Consider the following 17,577-nt stretch of genomic DNA (forward strand, 5'->3'; position numbering starts at 1 on the left):
GGCGGGACCGGCACCGGCGCCGCCTCGTCCCGCCGGGTCCTAAACACCGGCTCTGCCCGCCCCGTGCGGCGCCGGGCCCCGCTGCCGAGCGCAGCCCCCTCCGCAGCTTCATCCGCGGCCCCAGCACAGCTCCAGCTTCATCATCGTCCTCATCCCACTGCCCATCCTCATCCCCATCTCATCCTCATCCCCCTCATCCCACTCCCCACCTCATCTTCATCCCCCTCCTCATCTCACTCCCCATCTCATCATCATCATCCTCCTCCCACTCCCCATCTCATCTTCATCCCCCTCCTCATCTCACTCCCCATCTCATCATCATCATCCTCCTCCCACTCCCCATCTCATCTTCATCCCCCTCCTCATCTCACTCCCCATCTCATCATCATCATCCTCCTCCCACTCCCCATCTCATCTTCATCCCCCTCCTCATCTCACTCCCCATCTCATCATCATCATCCTCCTCCCACTCCCCATCTCATCTTCATCCCCCTCCTCATCTCACTCCCCATCTCATCATCATCATCCTCCTTCTCCCACTCCCCATCCTCATCCCACTCCCCATCTCATCTTCATCCCACTCCACATCTCATCCTCATCATTATCCCCTTCCTCCCACTCCCCATCCTCATCCTCCCCCTCATCCCACTCCCCATCTCATCTTCATCCCCCCCCTCATCCCACTCCCCATCTTATCCTCATCATCATCCTCATCCGACTCCCCGTCCTCATCCCATCTCATCCTCATCATCCTCCTCCCACTCCCCATCCTCATCCTCCCCCTCATCCCACTCCCCATCTCATCCTCATCCCACTCCCCAACCTCATCCCATCTCATCTTCATCTTCATCCCTCTCCTCTCACTCCCCATCCTCATCCCCCTCTCATCCCACTCCCCATCTCATCTTCATCCTTCTCATCTCGCTCCCCATCCTCCTTCCCATCTCATCTTCATCCTCCTCCTCCTCATCCCACTCCCTATCCCTATCCCTCTCCCCTCATTCTCATCACATCTTCATCCACATCTCACTCTCCATCTTCATCCCGCTCCTCCTCCTCTGCCCTACTCTCCAGCCTCATCCTTGTCCTCCTCTCCATTCCCATCCAGCTCCCTCTCCCCTTCCCTGTTCCTATCCTCATTCTCTTCCCCATCCCCATCCCATTCCCCATCCCAACCTCATCCTCATCCCATCCCACCCCGGGGGGGCCAGGGGGAGGTCCCAGGAGAGCCGTGGTGGGGGGCACAGAGCAGGCAGGGGGGAGGGGGCTGACACAAACCCACCTTTATTCTGAACCACGATATCAAAACAGTTTAAAAAGCTGCTTAAAGCCCCAATGCTGACAGCAAGGAGGGGGCCAGCCTCGGGGAGGGGGGGCTATGAACCCCCCCATAAGAGCAGAGCCCCCATTTTGGACTGGGAGGGTGCCCAGGGAACCGTTGGCAAGCTGGGGGTCAGGAGGGTCCCCTCCCCTCCCTGGCTGCATTTGGGGATGGGGGCACGGGGAGGGGGTGCCAGGGCACTAAGAGAACCACCCCCCCTGGGGGAAGGCACTGCTGGCTGTTGTGAAGGCACCAAGTGCAGGGCTGAGGGTTTGGGGTGCAGAGCTGAGGGGGGACATTGGGATGGGGGGGGTCCCCCAGCTTTGGTGTGTAAAGTGAGGGGGGGGGATTGATGGGAGAAGCGAGGGGGGGAGGCAGACAGAGGCAGGAGCATGCTTGGAGGGGCACAGAGGCACACTGACCCCCAAAACAGTGTGGAGGGGGGATGGATACACCCCTTCCCCCCGCCCTTAATCCTCCCGGTTCCGGGGGCCCCCCCATTTCTGGCGCCGTTGCAACTCCTCCACTTTCCACTCCAGGCTGCGCACGGCCGCATCCAGCCGGGTGCTGGCGCCGGGGCATCCCCCGAGCCACCTCCCCAGGAGGCTGTAGAGCAGCCAGAGCGCCAGCAGCAGCCCCGCCTGCAGCGTGGGGTTCTCCAGGGACGTCGCCACGTGGAGGAAAGCTCCGAGGAAGCAGCAGAGTGTCGCCCACCTCAGCACCCGCACCACGAGCCCCCAGCACCGCGCCAGCAGCCACGAACCCACCGCGGCGACCAGAGCCCACAGCAGCACCCGCTGCACCTCGCCGGGGCCCGGGGCAGCTCCCTGCAGCAGCTGCTTGCCTGTGGGAGGGAGGGAGGGAGGGAGGGTCAGCGGGGCTGCTCGCCCACCAGCCCGCTCCGCTCGCCACTCCCCTCCCCGGAGCTCACCGGTGAAGCCGGACGTCGCCAGGAGGTCGCCGACGATGCCACAAAGCGTGGTCAGAGCCGCCGAGATCCCCGAGGATACAACCCAGAGGGTGGTTGAGAGGCTCTGCGGGGAGAAACGGGGTTGTGGAGGATGGGGGGAGCGGGATGCAGCCCCCCCATCACCATCACCGCAGCATCCCTGTCCCCGGTAACGGCTCCGAGGCTGTGGGGGGGGTTACCGGGAGCTCACCTCGGCCACGAGCTGCAGGGGCTGGGGGCCCACGCAGCTCTCCAGCGCCTCCCACGCAGCTCGTCCCAGCCGCGACAGCGGGTCAGCGGCGGCGGCACGGCCCCGGGGAGCCTCCGGACCCCCGGCAGCCTCCGGACCCCCGGCCCCGGCCGCCGCCGCCGCGATGAAGGACACGCAGAGCAGCGCGGCCGCCGGTCCCCCGCGCCCCGCCATCGCCATCCCGCCGGGGCTGTGGGAGACCCCCCGTGAGGGCAGCGCCCGGGGGCAGCGACACCCCCCCTGCGCCGTTTTGGGGGTGCCGCGGCCCCCCCCGGGCTGAGCCGCCCTGGGCTGAGCCCCCTCGGATTGAGCATCCCCATGCTAAGCCCCCCCAGGACTGAGACCCCCGGATTGAGCATCCCCATGCTAAGCCCCCCCGAGACTGAGCCCCCCCAGACTGAGCCCCCCGGATTGAGACCCCCGAGACTGAGCACCCAGGGCTGAGCATTCACGGCCTGAACCCCCCCAGAATCAGCCCCCCCACACTGAGCCCCCCCGGACTGAATCCCCCCAGATTCATCCCCCCTTGCTGAGCTGCCCTGGGCTGAGACCCCCGGATTGAGCCCCCCGGGACTGAGCACCCCGGGCTGAGATCCCCGGACTGAATCCCCCCAGATTCAGCCCCCCTGGTTGAGCCCCCCGAGACTGAGCGCCCCGGGCTGAGCCCCCCCCAGACTCAGCCCCCCCAGACTGAGCAGCCCCGTGCTGAGACCCCCGGACTGAATCCCTCCAGATTCAGCCCCCCCGGATTGAGCCCCCCCTGCTGAGCTGCCCTGGGCTGAGCCCCCCGATTGAGCCCCCCGGGACTGAGCCCCCCGGGCTGAGCATTCGCGGTCTGAACCCCCCAGACTGAGCCCCCCCGGCCTGAGCCCGCCCGTGCTGCCCCCCCGTGCAGAGCTATCTTTAGGGCGGGCGTCAGCGTGTCCCTGCCCAAGGACACGGGCCCGGGATGTGCCCGGGGGGGAGCGGAGAGGGGCCCCCCATGGCCCGGGGAGGGGGAGCAATGTGCAAAGGGGCGGCCATGGCTGTGTGTGCCCCCCACATCCACAGGGACCCCCCACTCCCGCGCCTCCCCTCCTCCGCCACTCCGGGTCTCCCCCGGTCTCTCGGTGTCCCCGTCCCCACGATCCCCCCTCGCCCCGCACCCCCCGGATCCCCGTGTCCCCCCCAATCAGCCCGGGACCCCCCCACCTCCGGGTCCCCCCAATCCCCCCCGGAGATCCCCGGACCCCCAGGTTACCCCAATCCCCGGGGACTCCCCACCTCTGCATCCCCCACCCCGGGCTTCCCCAACCCCCCCGGGACCCCCCTCACCTCTGCGTCCTCGTTCCCCGGGTCCCCCCAATCCCTCGGGGACCCCCCTCGCCTCCGTACCCCCCACCCCGGGGTCCCCTCACATCCGGGTCCCTCCGATCCCCCCGGGGACCCGCCACCTCCGGTTCCCCGACCCCCGCGAGACTGCACCGGACCCCCAGCTCCTCATAACCCCTCCGGGACCCCCCTCGCCTCCGTATCCCCCACCCCCGGGTCCCCCCAATCCCCCCGGGACCCCCCCCACCTCCGTCTCCCGGACCCCCGGGACCCCCCAATCCCCTCGGCGACCCCCAAGCGCCATGTCCCCCCCTCCCGGCTCCTCCACGCCCGTATCCCCCGCGTCCCCCCTCACCCTCCCATCGCCCCCCAGCATCGCCCCCTCCCCCCGGCACCTTTCCCGGGGCGCTGCTCACCGCCGCCACAAGAGGGCGCCGCGGGGCCGTTACGGGGAGGGGCGCGGCGCCGCCTTTCCCGCCGCGGGGCACGCCGGGAGATGTAGTCCCCGCCCCTCCTCCGCGTGGCGCCGTTGGCGCGCGGGGCACGCCGGGAGCGGTTCCGGTTCCGGCGGCGGCGGCGGCCGCGTGAATCCGTTGTCGGTGGTTTAGCGGCGGCCTCTCCGCCCCGCCCCCCCACCGGCCGGAAGCGGAACTCGGAGCCCAACCGGAACTAACCGGAACCGGAGTCCGAACCGAGAGAGAGGCGGGAGCGGAGCGGCGCGGTCACAGCCCGGCCGTCAGCCATGGCCCTCATCTGCTCCAGTGAGCCTGCGGGCCGCGGGGAACGCGCCGCCGCCGCTACCGGCACGGGGGGATTAGCGGCTCGGGGGTTATCGGGCTGCCCGGGGATCCGTGGGGTCAGGGGCCTCCGGGCCTGGGGGAGTCACCGGGCAGGGGGTTACCGGGCTGGGGGATCGCCGTGCTGTAGGGGGTCACCGGGCTGTGGGGTCACCGGGCTGGGGGGGCTCCAGGTGGGGAGTTGTGGGTCTGTGGGGTCACTAGGTGGGGGGTCTCCAGGCTGTGGGATCACCAGATGAGGAGTTACCAGGCTGTGGGGTCTCTAGGTGGGGGATCCCCAGGATACAGGGTCACTAGGTGAGGGGTCCCCAAGCTGTGGGGTCACTAGGTGGGGGGTCTCCAGGATATGGGGTCACTAGGTGGGGGGTCTCCAGGCTGTGGGGTCACCAGGTGAGGAGTTACCAGGCTGTGGGGTCACTAGGTGGGGGGTTACCAGACTGTGGGGTCTCTAGGTGGGGGATCCCCAGGATATGGGATCACTAGGTGGGGGATCCCCAGGTTGTGGGGTCACCAGGTGAGGAGTTCCTGGGCTGTGGGGTCACTAGGTTGGGGGTCTCCAGGCTGTGGGGTCACCAGGTGGAGGATCCCCAGGCTGTGGGGTCACCAGACAGGGGGTTGCCAGGCTCTGGGGTCACTAGGTGGGGGGTCTTCAGGCTGTGGGGTCACCAGGTGAGGAGTTACCAGGCTGTGGGGTCACTAGGTGGGGGATCCCCAAGCTGTGGGGTCACTAGGTGGGGGATCACCACGCAGGGGGTTACCAGGCTGTGGGATCACTAGGTGGGGGGTCTCCAGGCTGTGGGGTCACTGGGTGGGGGGTCTCCAGGCTGTGAGATCACCGGATGAGGAGTTCCCAGGCTGTGGGGTGACTGGGCAGGGCACTACCCACGGCTGGCAGTGCCCATAAGCCGTGCTGCCCCCTCCCCTGGGCAGTTTCCAACGAGGTGCCCGAGCACCCCTGTGTGTCGCCCGTGTCCAACCACGTGTACGAGCGGCGGCTCATCGAGAAGTACATCGCCGAGAATGGCACCGACCCCGTCAACAACCAGCCCCTGTCCGAGGAGCAGCTCATTGACATCAAAGGTACCAGGCACAGAGGGGTGGGGGGCAGTGGGGCACAGCTCTGGGGGGCTGAGAGGGGACTCTCAGGGGGGCTTCTTGCTGACTGCTGCCCCTCCAACAGTCGCCCACCCCATCCGACCCAAGCCGCCGTCCGCCACCAGCATCCCGGCCATCCTCAAAGCGCTGCAGGACGAGTGGGTGAGTGTTGGCTGCTTTGGGGGTGCTGCTGCCTGCAGCCTGCCCCCTGCATGGGGTGATGGCTGTGCTGGCTGTGTCCTGGCAGGATGCTGTGATGCTGCACAGCTTCACGCTGCGCCAGCAGCTGCAGACCACGCGCCAGGAGCTGTCCCACGCCCTGTACCAGCACGACGCCGCCTGCCGCGTCATCGCCCGCCTCACCAAGGAGGTCACGGCCGCCAGAGAAGGTGATGGGGCTGCTCTGGGGGTGCCCAGGGGCTGCTGATCTCCCTGAGGTCTGAGCTGGATCTGCCCTTCCCCTGGTTGGGCTCATGGCTCTTCTCTCTGCCCGCAGCTTTGGCCACTCTGAAGCCGCAGGCCGGGCTCATCGTGCCGCAGACGGTGCCCTCGGCTCAGCCGAACGTGGCTGTGAGTGACCTTGACCAGCTCAGCACCCTTCCCTTTGACACCTCTCCTTGGTGCCCTCTCTCCTCCTTGGACCTCTCTCTCCTCCTTGGACCTCTCTCTGCCCCTTGGAGCCCTCTCCCTTCCTTGGAGCCCTCTCCCTTCCTTGGAGCCCTCTCCCTTCCTTGGAGCCCTCTCCCTTCCTTGGAGCCCTCTCCCTTCCTTGGAGCCCACTCCTCTCCTTGGAGCTCTCTCCTCTCCTTGGATCACCCTCTTTGGACCCTTTCCCTTGGACCCCACTCCCTGCTTCTCTCCCCTCCTTGGACCACCTTCCCTGCCTCTCTCCTCTCCTTGGACTCTTCCTACTTCTCTTGTCTCCTTAGATCCCCCTCACTGTTCCTCTCCTCCCCTTGGACCCTTCTCCCTGCTTCTCTTCCCTTCTTGGATCCCTGTCACTGTCCCTCTCCCCTCCTTTGACCCCCTTCCTTGGAGTCTTTCCCTTTGACCCCCCTCCCTGCTTCTCTCTCCTCCTTGGATCCCTCTCCCTGCCCCTCTCCCCTCCTTTAACCCCCTTCCCTGCCCCTCTCCCCTTTATCCCCCCCAGCCTGTAACCAGTCTCTGTCCATGCTGTGCAGGGAGCTGGCGAGGCCATGGATCTGGGTGAGCTGGCAGGCATGACCCCTGAGATCATCCAGAAGGTAAGAGGGATCCCCTTGCTTGTGATCCACTTGCTTGTGATCCCCCTGCCATACTGTGGCCCCCAGCAGCCCCAGTTCCCCCCCTGTGACACCCCCACCTCTCGCTCTGCAGCTCCAAGACAAGGCCACGGTGCTGACCACGGAGCGGAAGAAGGTGAGTGGCCCTTGCCTGGCTGCTGAGATGCTGCAGGAGCTGGGCCAAAGCTGTGCCCTGGCAGCTTTTAACCTCATCCTGGCTGCTTTTTACAGAGAGGCAAAACAGTTCCAGAGGAGCTGGTGAAGCCTGAGGAGCTCAGCAAGTACCGGCAGGTCGCCTCCCACGTGGTGAGTGCCAGGGGGTGTGGAGGGGCTGGAAACCCTCCCCCTGGGGCTGGCACATCCCTCTGAGAGGTGCCACATCTGCTGCTGGGCAAATCCCCAGCACAGGGGGACAATCCCTGCCCTGCTCCTGCTGCCACCCCACTGCTGATCCCAGCCAGGATGCCACTGGCCTCGTTGCCCACCTGGGCCTGGGCAACCTCACACATCAATCTGACCCTGATTCCCCCTCAAGGGCCTCTCAGTTCCCTCTGGGGGCATTTTCCTGCCTGTGGCATTAATGTGGGCTCCTGCTGCCTTCCCCAGGGGCTGCACAGTGCCAGCATCCCAGGCATCCTGGCCTTGGACCTCTGTCCTTCTGACACCAACAAGATCCTCACTGGTAAGAGGTTCCTGGGGGCAGGTTTCTTTCCCTATGCTTGTCGAGGGGCTTAGAGGTGGAGCAAGAGGCCTGAGGGACTCCTCAGGAGAGTGCTGTCAGGGAAGGTGGGTGGGCTGGGGCTTGGCCACAGCCTCTCACTCTCTCTTTGTGTTGCAGGAGGGGCTGATAAGAATGTCATTGTGTTTGACAAGAGCTCAGAGCAGATCCTGGCAACACTCAAGGGTCACTCCAAGAAGGTGACCAGCGTGGTGTTCCACCCCTCCCAGGTGCATCCTCACTCCGAGCCCTTGCTTTGTTCCTCCACCCCTCTGGGGCCTCCCCCTGGCTCTTGCCTGGAAGGAACTCCCTCTGAGGGTGACCTGCAGAGCTTCTGCTGACTCCTGTGCCCTCCCTGCCTCTCTAGGAGCTGGTGTTCTCAGCTTCTCCTGACGCCACCATCCGCATCTGGTCGGTGCCCAACGCCTCCTGTGTGCAGGTGGTCCGTGCCCACGAGGGCTCTGTCACAGGGCTCAGCCTCCATGCCACAGGGGATTACCTGCTCAGCTCCTCTGATGACCAGGTGAGGCTCAACCTCAGCCCACAAACCACCCTCCTCTTCCTCCTCACCTCCCTGTCCTCACCCTGTCTCTCTCTCTGTCCCAGTACTGGGCTTTCTCAGACATCCAGACGGGCCGTGTCCTCACCAAGGTGACGGATGAGAGCTCTGGCTGCGGTAAGGCTGATGGCTGAGCCTCTTCTCATTTACCTACCTGTGGATCCCCAAGCTCTTGGAGCTCAGGGAAAGCTCACCAAGCCTCCCCAACCCTCTGCACACCCCTCCTGTGTCTCTGCAGCTCTGACCTGTGCCCAGTTCCACCCCGACGGGCTCATCTTTGGGACAGGGACCATGGACTCACAGATCAAGATCTGGGATCTGAAGGTAGGGGCTGAGCCCAAGGGTTGGGCTGAGGCCAGGGAAAGGCTTTCTCCAAACCCACAAAGCTTCAGCTCCACAAAGGTCACTTCTGGGGCTGTAGCTGGCGATGGGCCTCGTGGCCACAGGGTGTTTGCTGTGTCCCTGAGAGGATCCACGAGGGGCTGGGGCTGTGGAGACTCTGCTCAGTGAGGCTGTCAGGGCAAAACAGGGCAGGAGCTGGCAGCAGCAGCTCTGCTTGGCAGCAGCTCGGGTCTGGAGCCCATCATCAGCCTGTTTGGAAGCAGCAGAGTCTCTGCTCACCTGCCTGTGTGTTAACTCTGTGCCACAACGATGGCTCAGAGCAGAGCTGTGGTTGTGAAGAGCCTCTCTCTGCCCTTCAAGCTGTTGGGAAGGCTCAGAATCCCTGAAACCCCCCAATGCTGGGGGCTGGCAGAGCCCTGCAGAGCTGCCCCAGCCTCTGCTACAGCAGGTTCCCCTCGCTCAGGGGGCACAGCAACGTGTCCAGGTGGGGTTGGGAGCCTCCACACCCCACCCTGGGCAGCCTGGGCACTGATAAGGATCCCCCTGAGCTCAGCCTTCTCTCCTCCAGCTGAGCAGCCCCAGCTCCCTCAGCTTTTCCCCCTCCCAGAGCTGCCCCAGCCCTGGCAGCCCCAGTCCCTGAGCACTCTCCTTCCCCAGGAACGCACCAACGTGGCCAACTTCCCAGGCCACTCAGGCCCCATCACCAGCATTGCCTTCTCTGAGAATGGCTACTACCTGGCCACAGCAGCAGATGATTCCTCTGTCAAGCTTTGGGACCTGAGGAAGCTCAAGAACTTCAAGACCCTGCAGCTGGACAACAACTTTGAGGTGTGTGACCCCTTTTCCCCTGTGATGGGGTGGGCTCCCCACCCCCTTCCTTAGCTTTGAGAGGAGCCTGATGTGCCCTGAGGGACCCTTTGGAGCTTCCTCAACCCTGAGTTGAGTTGTCTTTCCCTTCTTTCCCCTCAGGTCAAGTCTCTCATCTTTGATCAGAGTGGTACCTACTTGGCCCTGGGTGGCACAGACGTCCAGATCTACATCTGCAAGCAGTGGACTGAAATCCTCCACTTCACAGGTGAGAGGCCAAAGGGACCAAACCCACCCTTCCTCATCCTCCTCAGCCCCCTCAGGCAGAGCTCTGCCTTGTGCCACCCTCTCCAGCCCATAACCACCCCTTGTTTCCCTCCCCAGAGCACAGTGGCCTGACCACAGGGGTGGCTTTTGGCCACCATGCCAAGTTCATTGCCTCCACGGGCATGGACAGGAGCCTCAAGTTCTACAGCCTGTAGCCCCTGGGTGTGGGGCTGAGGAGGTGGAGGGAGGGTCAGTGGGGCTTTGGGGGGGTGAGGATTTAGGGGGGAGGGAAGGGGGGCTTTATCACTTCTCCAAGCCACCCAGGTGGCTGTTGGGCAGAGGGAAGGTTGGATCTCACCTTCCCCGTGGGCTTTGGGTTTGTTTTAGTCCCCCCCCCGTGTGTGTGTTGTGTGTGTGTGTGTGTGTGTGGCTGATTGTTTCGCTGCCTTTAGAGTGTCGTTGCTGTGCTCTTAGCTGCTGGCAACAACCAAAACAAGCTCCAGCCCTTGTGCTGGGGGCTGGTTGTGGTGGGGAGGGGGGTGGAAGGGAGGGAGGGAAGGGAATGGGAGGGAAGGGGAGGGGGCGGGCAGCTTTTGTAAGCTTTGATGATGGAAATAAAGGACTCATCAGCGTCAGACCGTGTGCTGGGGGGAGATGGGGAGGGGGCTGCAGCCTGGGGAAGCCACAAAGCACCACCGCAGCCTCGTGTGCCAGCAGCCAGCGCCTTTATTGCTCTGCCTGGAGGCGGGAGGAAGAGGAGGAGGAGGAGTCAGAGCGGGGCTGAAGGAAGGGGCAGGCTCAGGGAGGGGAAGGGGCAGGCTCAGGGAGGGGAAGGCGCTCACCCCGCAGCATCACCCTCGTTGTGTCCGCAGAAGGACGATGGGTCCCGGCGAGGTGACGATGGGTCCCGGGGAGCTGCCGCTGCCCGCGGCCGGCGCCGCCCGCCTCGCTCCTGGGGACAAGGGGGCGGTTGGGAGAGGCCCAGGGGAAGGCTCCCCCGGCCGTTCCCCCCGGGCTTACGGGCTGTGAGCTGGCAGGAGGGCCGGCAGGGCTCGGGCTGCGCCAGGTGACACACGGACGCGCTGCAGGAGATGTACACCTGCAAAACGGGACGCGGCCGCCGTGCCAGGGCGCCTCAGGGCACCGCAGCGCCCGGCACGCAGCGAGCCTCGGCCGGCCCTTCCTCCTCCTCCTCATCCTCACCTCCCCCTGCAGCGCGGCCGCGGCCGGCGGCTCCACGAAGGTGAAGGTGGAGATGGCGAAGCGCTGGTAGTGGCTGGGGAACGGCAGCTGCGGCGAGGCCGCGCCCACGGGCACCAGCTGCGTCCTGTAGCTGTCCCCTGTGAACGGGCACCTGGGCACGGGGGGCACGACCCTCAGCTGGGTGAGCCCTGGGCACGACCCTCAGCTGGGTGAGCCCTGGGCATGAGGGGCACGACCCTCAGCTGGGTGAGCCCTGGGCACGACCCTCAGCTGGGTGAGCCCTGGGCATGAGGGGCACGACCCTCAGCTGGGTGAGCCCTGGGCACGAGGGACCCTCAGCTGAGTGAGCCCTGGGCACGGGGGGCACAACCCTCAGCTGAGTGAGCCCTGGGCACGAGGGACCCTCGGCTGAGTGAGCCCTGGGCACGAGGGACCCTCAGCTGGGTGAGCCCTGGGCATGAGGGGCACAACCCTCAGCTGGGTGAGCCCTGGGCATGAGGGGCACAACCCTCAGCTGGGTGAGCCTGGGCATGAGGGGCACAACCCTCAGCTGGGTGAGCCTGGGCATGAGGGACCCTCAGCTGGGTGAGCCCTGGGCACAAGGGGCACGACCCTCAGCTGGGTGAGCCTGGGCATGAGGGACCCTCAGCTGGGTGAGCCCTGGGCACAAGGGGCACGACCCTCAGCTGGGTGAGCTCTGGGCATGAGGGACCCTCAGCTAGGTGAGCCTGGGCACGAGGGGCACGACCCTCAGCTGGGTGAGCCCTGGGCATGAAGGACCCGCAGCTGAGCTGAGTTGAGCTCTGGGCACGAGGGACCCTCAGCTCAGCTGAGTGAGCTCTGGGCACAAAGGACCCTCAGCTGAGCTGAGTGAGGTCTGGGCATGAAGGACCCTCAGCTGAGTGAGCTCTGGGCACGAGGGACCCTCAGCTCAGCTGAGTGAGCTCTGGGCATGAGGGACCCTCAGCTGAGTGAGCCCTGGGCATGAGGGACCCTCAGCTGAGTGAGCCCTGGGCACAGAGGAGCCTCAGCTGAGCTGAGTGAGCCCCTGCACAGCCTCTCCAGCCTCTCCCACTCCCCCGCTCACCCGTCCACCAGGATGGGCCACTGGGGCAGGGCTCCGGGCTGGCTGCTGGGGGATGCCCAGCACTGGTGCAGCACCAGCACCAGGTTGGGGTCTGTCTTGTGCAGCAGCCGAACCTCCACGTAGACGGGATCCCGCAGCACCCGCACCAAGGGGAAGTCCCCGGCCCCGTGGTACGAGCTGTAGCTCTCGTCTGGGGGAGGGGGGAAGAGCCTGAGGGGGTGGCAGAGGGTGGCAGGGGGAGGGGATTCGGGGGCTGGGGAGGGGATTCGGTTACTGACCCGTGGCGATGCGCAGCTGGAGCCCCAGCGGCCCTGGCATGGCCAGGGGGGTGGCGGTGGGGGGCACGGCCACCTCCATGCCAAGGAGCAGGAGGTCGCTGGCGTTGTAGATGCAGCGAGCCTGGAGGCTGTGGGGGGGGCAGGGCAGAGCTGGGTGGGTTCCTCTGTGAGACCACCCCACCTTATATCTGTGGCATGGGGGTGGGCATCACAGGGGTCCCTGGGGCCAGCAGGAAGCAGCAGCAAGGAGCAGCAGTGAGGGGTGGGCACCACAGGGGTCTCTAGGGCTGGCACCAAGCACTAGCAAGGAGCAGTAGTGAGGGGTGGGCATCACAGGGGTCTCCAGGGCTGGCACCAAGCAGCAGCAGTGAGGAGTGGGCACCACAGGGGTCTCCAGGGCTGGCACCAAGCAGCAGCAGTGAGGGGTGGGCACCACAGGGGTCTCCAGGGCTGGCACCAAGCAGCAGCAGTGAGGGGTGGGCACCACAGGGGTCTCCAGGGCTGGCACCAAGCAGCAGCAGTGAGGGGTGGGCACCACAGGGGTCTCCAGGGCTGGCACCAAGGAGCAGTAGTGAGGGGTGGGCACCACAGGGTTCTATAGGGCTGGCACCAAGCAGCAGCAGTGAGGGGTGGGCATCACAGGGGTCTCCAGGGCTGGCACCAAGGAGCAGTAGTGAGGGGTGGGCACCACAGGGGTCTCCAGGGCTGGCACCAAGGAGCAGTAGTGAGGGGTGGGCACCACAGGGGTCTCCAGGGCTGGCACCAAGCAGAAGCAAGGAGCAGCAGGGTGGGGGGAGCTGTGCTGAGGGGCAGCCCTGGCTTGCCCTCTGCCCCTCACATGTAGGAGCTGTCCCGTGTGACAGAGCCGTGGGGGGAGCCCTGGACGTCGATGGTGGAGATGAGCTGGTTCTGGTAGATGAGCTGCTCCTCCATCACCTGCAGCAGAGGTACCTGTAGGGGTCCCTCTCCGTGCCTGGGGAGGGCTCTGAGGGCGGGCTGCAGGTGTTGGAGGGGCTGCCAGGCTGTACCTGCACCGTGGTGCCACACTGGGTGACGGGGAAGCGGAACATGAGGAAGGTGTCGGTGGCACGGGCGGGCTCGCAGCCGGGCTGGGCGCTGGCCAGGCGCACGCTGGCCAGGTTGTAGGGCTGGGTGACTTTGTGTGGCACCACCAGCACAAAGTGCCCTTCCTGCAGGCACTGCACCGTGGCTGTGGCACGAGGCACACACCCTGTCAGCGCAGGAGAGCGGCACCTGCAGCCCCTGGGGGGCTGGGTGAGCTGGGGGGCAGTGGGCTGACTCCAGGAGCACCCAACCCCAGGGGGCTGGGTGAGGGGTGTCCCAAGGGACTTCATCCCCAGGGAACCTAATCTCCAGGGACCCCCATCCCCAGGGACCCCCAATCCCCAGGGACTCCCATCCCCAGGGACCCCCCATCCCCAGGGAACCCCAATCCCCAGGGATCCCCCATCCCCAGAGACCCCTATCCCCAGGGACGCCCAATCTCCAGGGACCCCATCCCCAGGGATTCCTATCCCTAAGTTCCCCATCCCCAGGGACCCTCATGCCCAGGGACCCCCATCTCCAGAGACCCTTGTGCCCATTGTCCCCATCCCCAGGGGCCCCCATGCCCAGAGACCCTTGTGCCCAATGTCCCCATCCCCAGTGTCCCCATCCCCAGGGACCCTATCCCCAGGGACCCTCATGCCCAATGTCCCCATCCCCAGAGACCCTCGTGCACAGTGTCCCCATGTCCAGGGACCCCCATAACCAGAGACCCCCATGCCCAGTGTCCCCATGCCCAGGGACCCTCATGCTCAGTGTCCCCATGCCCAGGGACCCCCATAACCAGAGACCCTTGTGCCCACTGTCCCCATGCCCAGAGACCCTCATGCCCAGTGTCCCCATGACCAGAGACCCCCACTCCCAGAGACCCTCATGCCTAGTGTCCCTATAACCAGAGACTCTCATGCCCAGTGTCCCCATGCCCAGGGACCCCCATCTCCAGAGACCTTTGTGCCCAGTGTCCCCATGCCCAAGGACCCGCACCCCCAGAGACCCTCATGCCCAGTGTCCCCATCCCCAGAGACCCTTGTGCCCAGTGTCCCCATGCCCAAGGACCCCCATCTCCAGAGACCCTCATGCCCAGTGTCCCCATGCCCAGAGACCCTCATGCCCAGTGTCCCCATCCCCAGAGACCCTTGTGCCCAGTGACCCCGTGCCCAGGGACCTTCATGCCCAGTGACCCCATGCCCAGAGACCCCCATAACCAGAGACCCTCTTGCCCAGTGTCCCCATGCCCAGGGATCCCCATCCCCAGAGACCCCCCGTGCCCAGGCTCCCAGCCTGGCATCCCACCCGTGTTGCCATAGTAGCAGGGTGCCAGCCGGTCCCTGTCGTCGTAGCAGCATCCCGCCTGCAGACACGGCTCCCGGCCCGGGGGCGCCACGCAGGGCATCCTGCCCACCGTCACCTGGCACTGCTCCCGCCTCAGCTGGTGACCTGGGGTGCCACAGAGGGGCACACACAGCCCCCTGACATACCCACCCTCCTGCCAAGCCGTCCCCTTCCTCCTCGAGGGGGGCACAAGGAGGATCTACCCCCCTTCCCACACCCCCCCACCTCCTTACCTGCCCCTGGTGAGGGGTAGAAGAGAGCTGTGGACTGCAGCAGGCTGGGCTGGGACCGAAGGTCAGGCTGTAACACGCCAGGCTGGGCATGAGGCCTCAGCCCTGGGGGCACCAGACCAGGCTGGGGCTGAGCCTGAGGCCCAGGACGGATAAAACCCGGGTGAGACTGGAAGCTTGGGCCGCTCACACCCAGCTGGGAATGGCTGGTGCGCAGCAGCCCAGTTTGGATGTGGGACTGGTGCTGGGTGCCAGCTTGGTTCAGGAGCCCAGGGCGAAGGTGGCCAGTTGAGGAGAAGGGCTGCTGATGGTTGAGGCGAGTGAAACCAGCCTGGTTCTGGTGCTGGGCTCCAGTTTGGGTCTGAGCTGAGGCAGCCTGGACAGTGGAGTGCAGCAGCCCTGCCTGGTTTGAGCTCTGAACCCCTCGGTGAAGGAGCCCAGGTTGGGTCAGAGCTCCAGGTTGCACCAATCCCAGATGGTTTGGGGGCTGAATCCCTGGGTAAAGACCTGGTTGGGTCTGAGCTCCAGGTTGCACCGGCCCAGGCTGGTTTGGGGGCCTGAGCCCTCGGTGAAGGAGCCCAGGTTGGGTCAGAGCTCCAGGTTGCACCATGCCAGGCTGGTTTGGCAGCTGGAGCCCTGTGTGAAGACTTGTTTGGGTCTGAGCTCCAGCTTGCACCAGCCCAGGCTGGTTTGGGGGCCTGAGCCCTCGGTGAAGGAGCCCAGGTTGGGCCAGAGCTCCAGGTTGCACCATGCCAGGCTGGTTTGGGGCCCTGAGCCCCGGCTGAAGGAAGCCAGGCTGGTTTGGGCGTGCTGGATCCCTCTGGGGCTGGCTGTTGTGGTGATTCTCTAGGGGCTGTGTCCGAGCCACAGCATGGAGCAGCTCTGAGTGGGCTCCTGAGAGGCTGAGGGCAGACTGGGAGACGTGCTGCAGCAGCCCAGGCTGCGACAGGGGCACGAGGACATCGAGCTGGCTCTGGTGGCCGCCGTCACCCCGCTGCCCTTGTTGCCCGTTGTGCCTGTTGCCGTGGCTGAGGCTCTGGTAGCCCCCCAGCAGCCTTGGGCAGCTCATGTTGAGCTGGTGGGAGGCAGCTGGGACCCCAGTGTGCAGCAGCTCCTCCAGCTGCATCCTCAGCACGTAGCGATCGTCCTGCAGCGGGGCAGCAGGGGCAGGGGTCACCCCCTGGGTGCCAACGTCGCCACGGGGACGGTGGGGTGGGTGGATTTGGGGGAGGGTACAGTGGGCTGTGTGGAAAGGGGGACACCCTCACCTTCACCAGGACGTGGCAGCCCTCGTAGCCAGAGGAGAAAACAAAGGCACCATCCGTGCTGGTGCTGAGCCAGTGGAGGCAGATGGAGCAGTTGGCCACGTCGAAGCGGGTGCCAAACTCATCTGTGGCGGCACGGTGAGGGGTTAGAAACCCTCCCTGAGCTGAGCCCCTCAGGGATGAGAGTTTGGGGGGTTTTAGGGGTGGGTTTGGGGAGGTTTTAGGGACTCACCCAGCACACCGAAGCGGACGACCCGGCCCCGGGCAGGGTGGACCAGGAGCTGCATCCCCCGCTCGCCACACACCACACGGTACCTCAGCAGCGACGTGGCAGCCTCAGGGCTCTGCCCCAGCAGCAGCAGCAGCAGCAGCAGGAGGGAGCAGGAGGGAGCCATGGTGGGCAGCCAGGGCCTGGGAACAGCAGGGAAGGGCTTCAGGGATTTATAGGCTGGCCACGGGGTCGGGTGAGGCCGTGTGGGCACAGGGAATGTCCTGCCCCGGGGCTCCGCGCTCCTCTGGAGACAGAGACCTCGCTGGCCTGGCCTCTGCTCACCTCCTGGGCACCTGCCAAAGGCTCTGGGACAGGAGGAGGCTGAAGGGCTGGGATGGGGAAGGGCTGAGGGGTGTTGAGGCTGGAGGAGGCTGAGGGGAGACAGCAGCACTGCAGGGAGCTGGGGGTCAGTGATGGTCAGTGATGAGTGACAGGGCAAGAGGAAAGGGGCTGCAGCTGCCCCAGGGGAGGCTGAGGCTGGAGCTGAGGCTGAGCTGTTCCCCTGAGAGGGGTGTCAGCCCCTGTGCCAGGCTGCCCAGGGAGCTGGGGCAGTGCCCAGCCCTGGAGGGACCCCAAAGCCATGGGGCTGAGCTGCTGGGTCAGTGCTGGGCTGAGCAGGGGATGCTCTCCAGCAGGGAGCTGGGGGTCAGTGATGGTCAGTGATGGGTGACAGGACAAGAGGAAAAGGGGCTGCAGCTGCCCCAGGGGAGGTTGAGATTGGAGCTGAGGCTGAGCTGTTTCCCTGAGAGGGGTGTCAGCCCCTGTGCCAGGCTGCCCAGGGAGCTGGGGCAGTGCCCAGCCCTGGAGGGACCCCAAAGCCGTGGTGCTGAGCTGCTGAGGGCTGTGGGTCAGTGCTGGGCTGGGCAGGGCTCCAGCAGCTCCAAGAGCTTCTCCAACCCAAAGGATAATGTCACCCTCTTCAAATAACCACTTTATCCCACAACAGATGCTGCCAGCTGGGAACAGAGCCAGGGTGCCCACCTTGCCACAAGCCCGTGGCATCAGGGACACCCCCCTGCCACAGCAGCTGTGGGAACAGAGGGGCTGGGGCAGCACAGGAGGTCTGGGGATGGGGAATCAGAGAGTGACCCCCAAATCCCCCCAGCCCAGGGGGTGCTCAGCCCAGCTCTGCCCCACTGGCAGTGCCACAGGGGAACAGAGTCCCTCC

At 65.6% G+C, this 17,577-nt stretch overlaps 3 protein-coding genes across 4 annotated transcripts; 1 reads left to right on the top strand and 2 right to left on the bottom strand.

Annotated features, from left to right (window-relative positions):
- Nucleotides 1–1,260: 1,260 nt before the first annotated feature.
- Nucleotides 1,261–4,586, bottom strand: TMEM109 (transmembrane protein 109). Of its 2 annotated transcripts, none has more exons than XM_061999413.1 (4): nt 4,248–4,586; nt 2,482–2,710; nt 2,253–2,355; nt 1,261–2,165 (listed from the first exon to the last, which is right to left on the bottom strand). In XM_061999413.1, the coding sequence occupies exons 2-4, from the start codon at nt 2,698–2,700 to the stop codon at nt 1,792–1,794; spliced, it is 696 nt and encodes a 231-aa protein (XP_061855397.1). In that variant the 5' UTR covers nt 2,701–2,710; nt 4,248–4,586; the 3' UTR covers nt 1,261–1,791. The 2 variants fall into 2 exon arrangements, with proteins under 2 accessions (XP_061855397.1, XP_061855396.1); XM_061999412.1 differs by having other exon boundaries at nt 4,227–4,586.
- PRPF19 (pre-mRNA processing factor 19) lies at nt 4,390–9,932 on the top strand. The gene is made up of 16 exons (XM_061999411.1): nt 4,390–4,592; nt 5,559–5,708; nt 5,809–5,885; nt 5,971–6,112; nt 6,220–6,293; nt 6,905–6,967; nt 7,080–7,121; nt 7,217–7,291; nt 7,592–7,667; nt 7,824–7,933; nt 8,071–8,226; nt 8,310–8,379; nt 8,501–8,586; nt 9,262–9,432; nt 9,574–9,679; nt 9,796–9,932. The coding sequence occupies exons 1-16, from the start codon at nt 4,574–4,576 to the stop codon at nt 9,891–9,893; spliced, it is 1,515 nt and encodes a 504-aa protein (XP_061855395.1). The 5' UTR covers nt 4,390–4,573; the 3' UTR covers nt 9,894–9,932.
- A 597-nt stretch (nt 9,933–10,529) lies between these two features.
- ZP1 (zona pellucida glycoprotein 1) lies at nt 10,530–16,533 on the bottom strand. Its single transcript, XM_061999579.1, has 11 exons — nt 16,371–16,533; nt 16,142–16,263; nt 14,877–16,020; nt 14,605–14,763; nt 13,275–13,456; nt 13,085–13,182; nt 12,247–12,374; nt 11,969–12,158; nt 10,882–11,032; nt 10,699–10,777; nt 10,530–10,630 (listed from the first exon to the last, which is right to left on the bottom strand). The coding sequence occupies exons 1-11, from the start codon at nt 16,531–16,533 to the stop codon at nt 10,530–10,532; spliced, it is 2,517 nt and encodes an 838-aa protein (XP_061855563.1).
- Nucleotides 16,534–17,577: the final 1,044 nt, after the last annotated feature.

This window comes from Colius striatus, chromosome 7 (genome assembly GCF_028858725.1).
Source record: "Colius striatus isolate bColStr4 chromosome 7, bColStr4.1.hap1, whole genome shotgun sequence".
Lineage (NCBI taxonomy): Eukaryota > Metazoa > Chordata > Aves > Coliiformes > Coliidae > Colius > Colius striatus.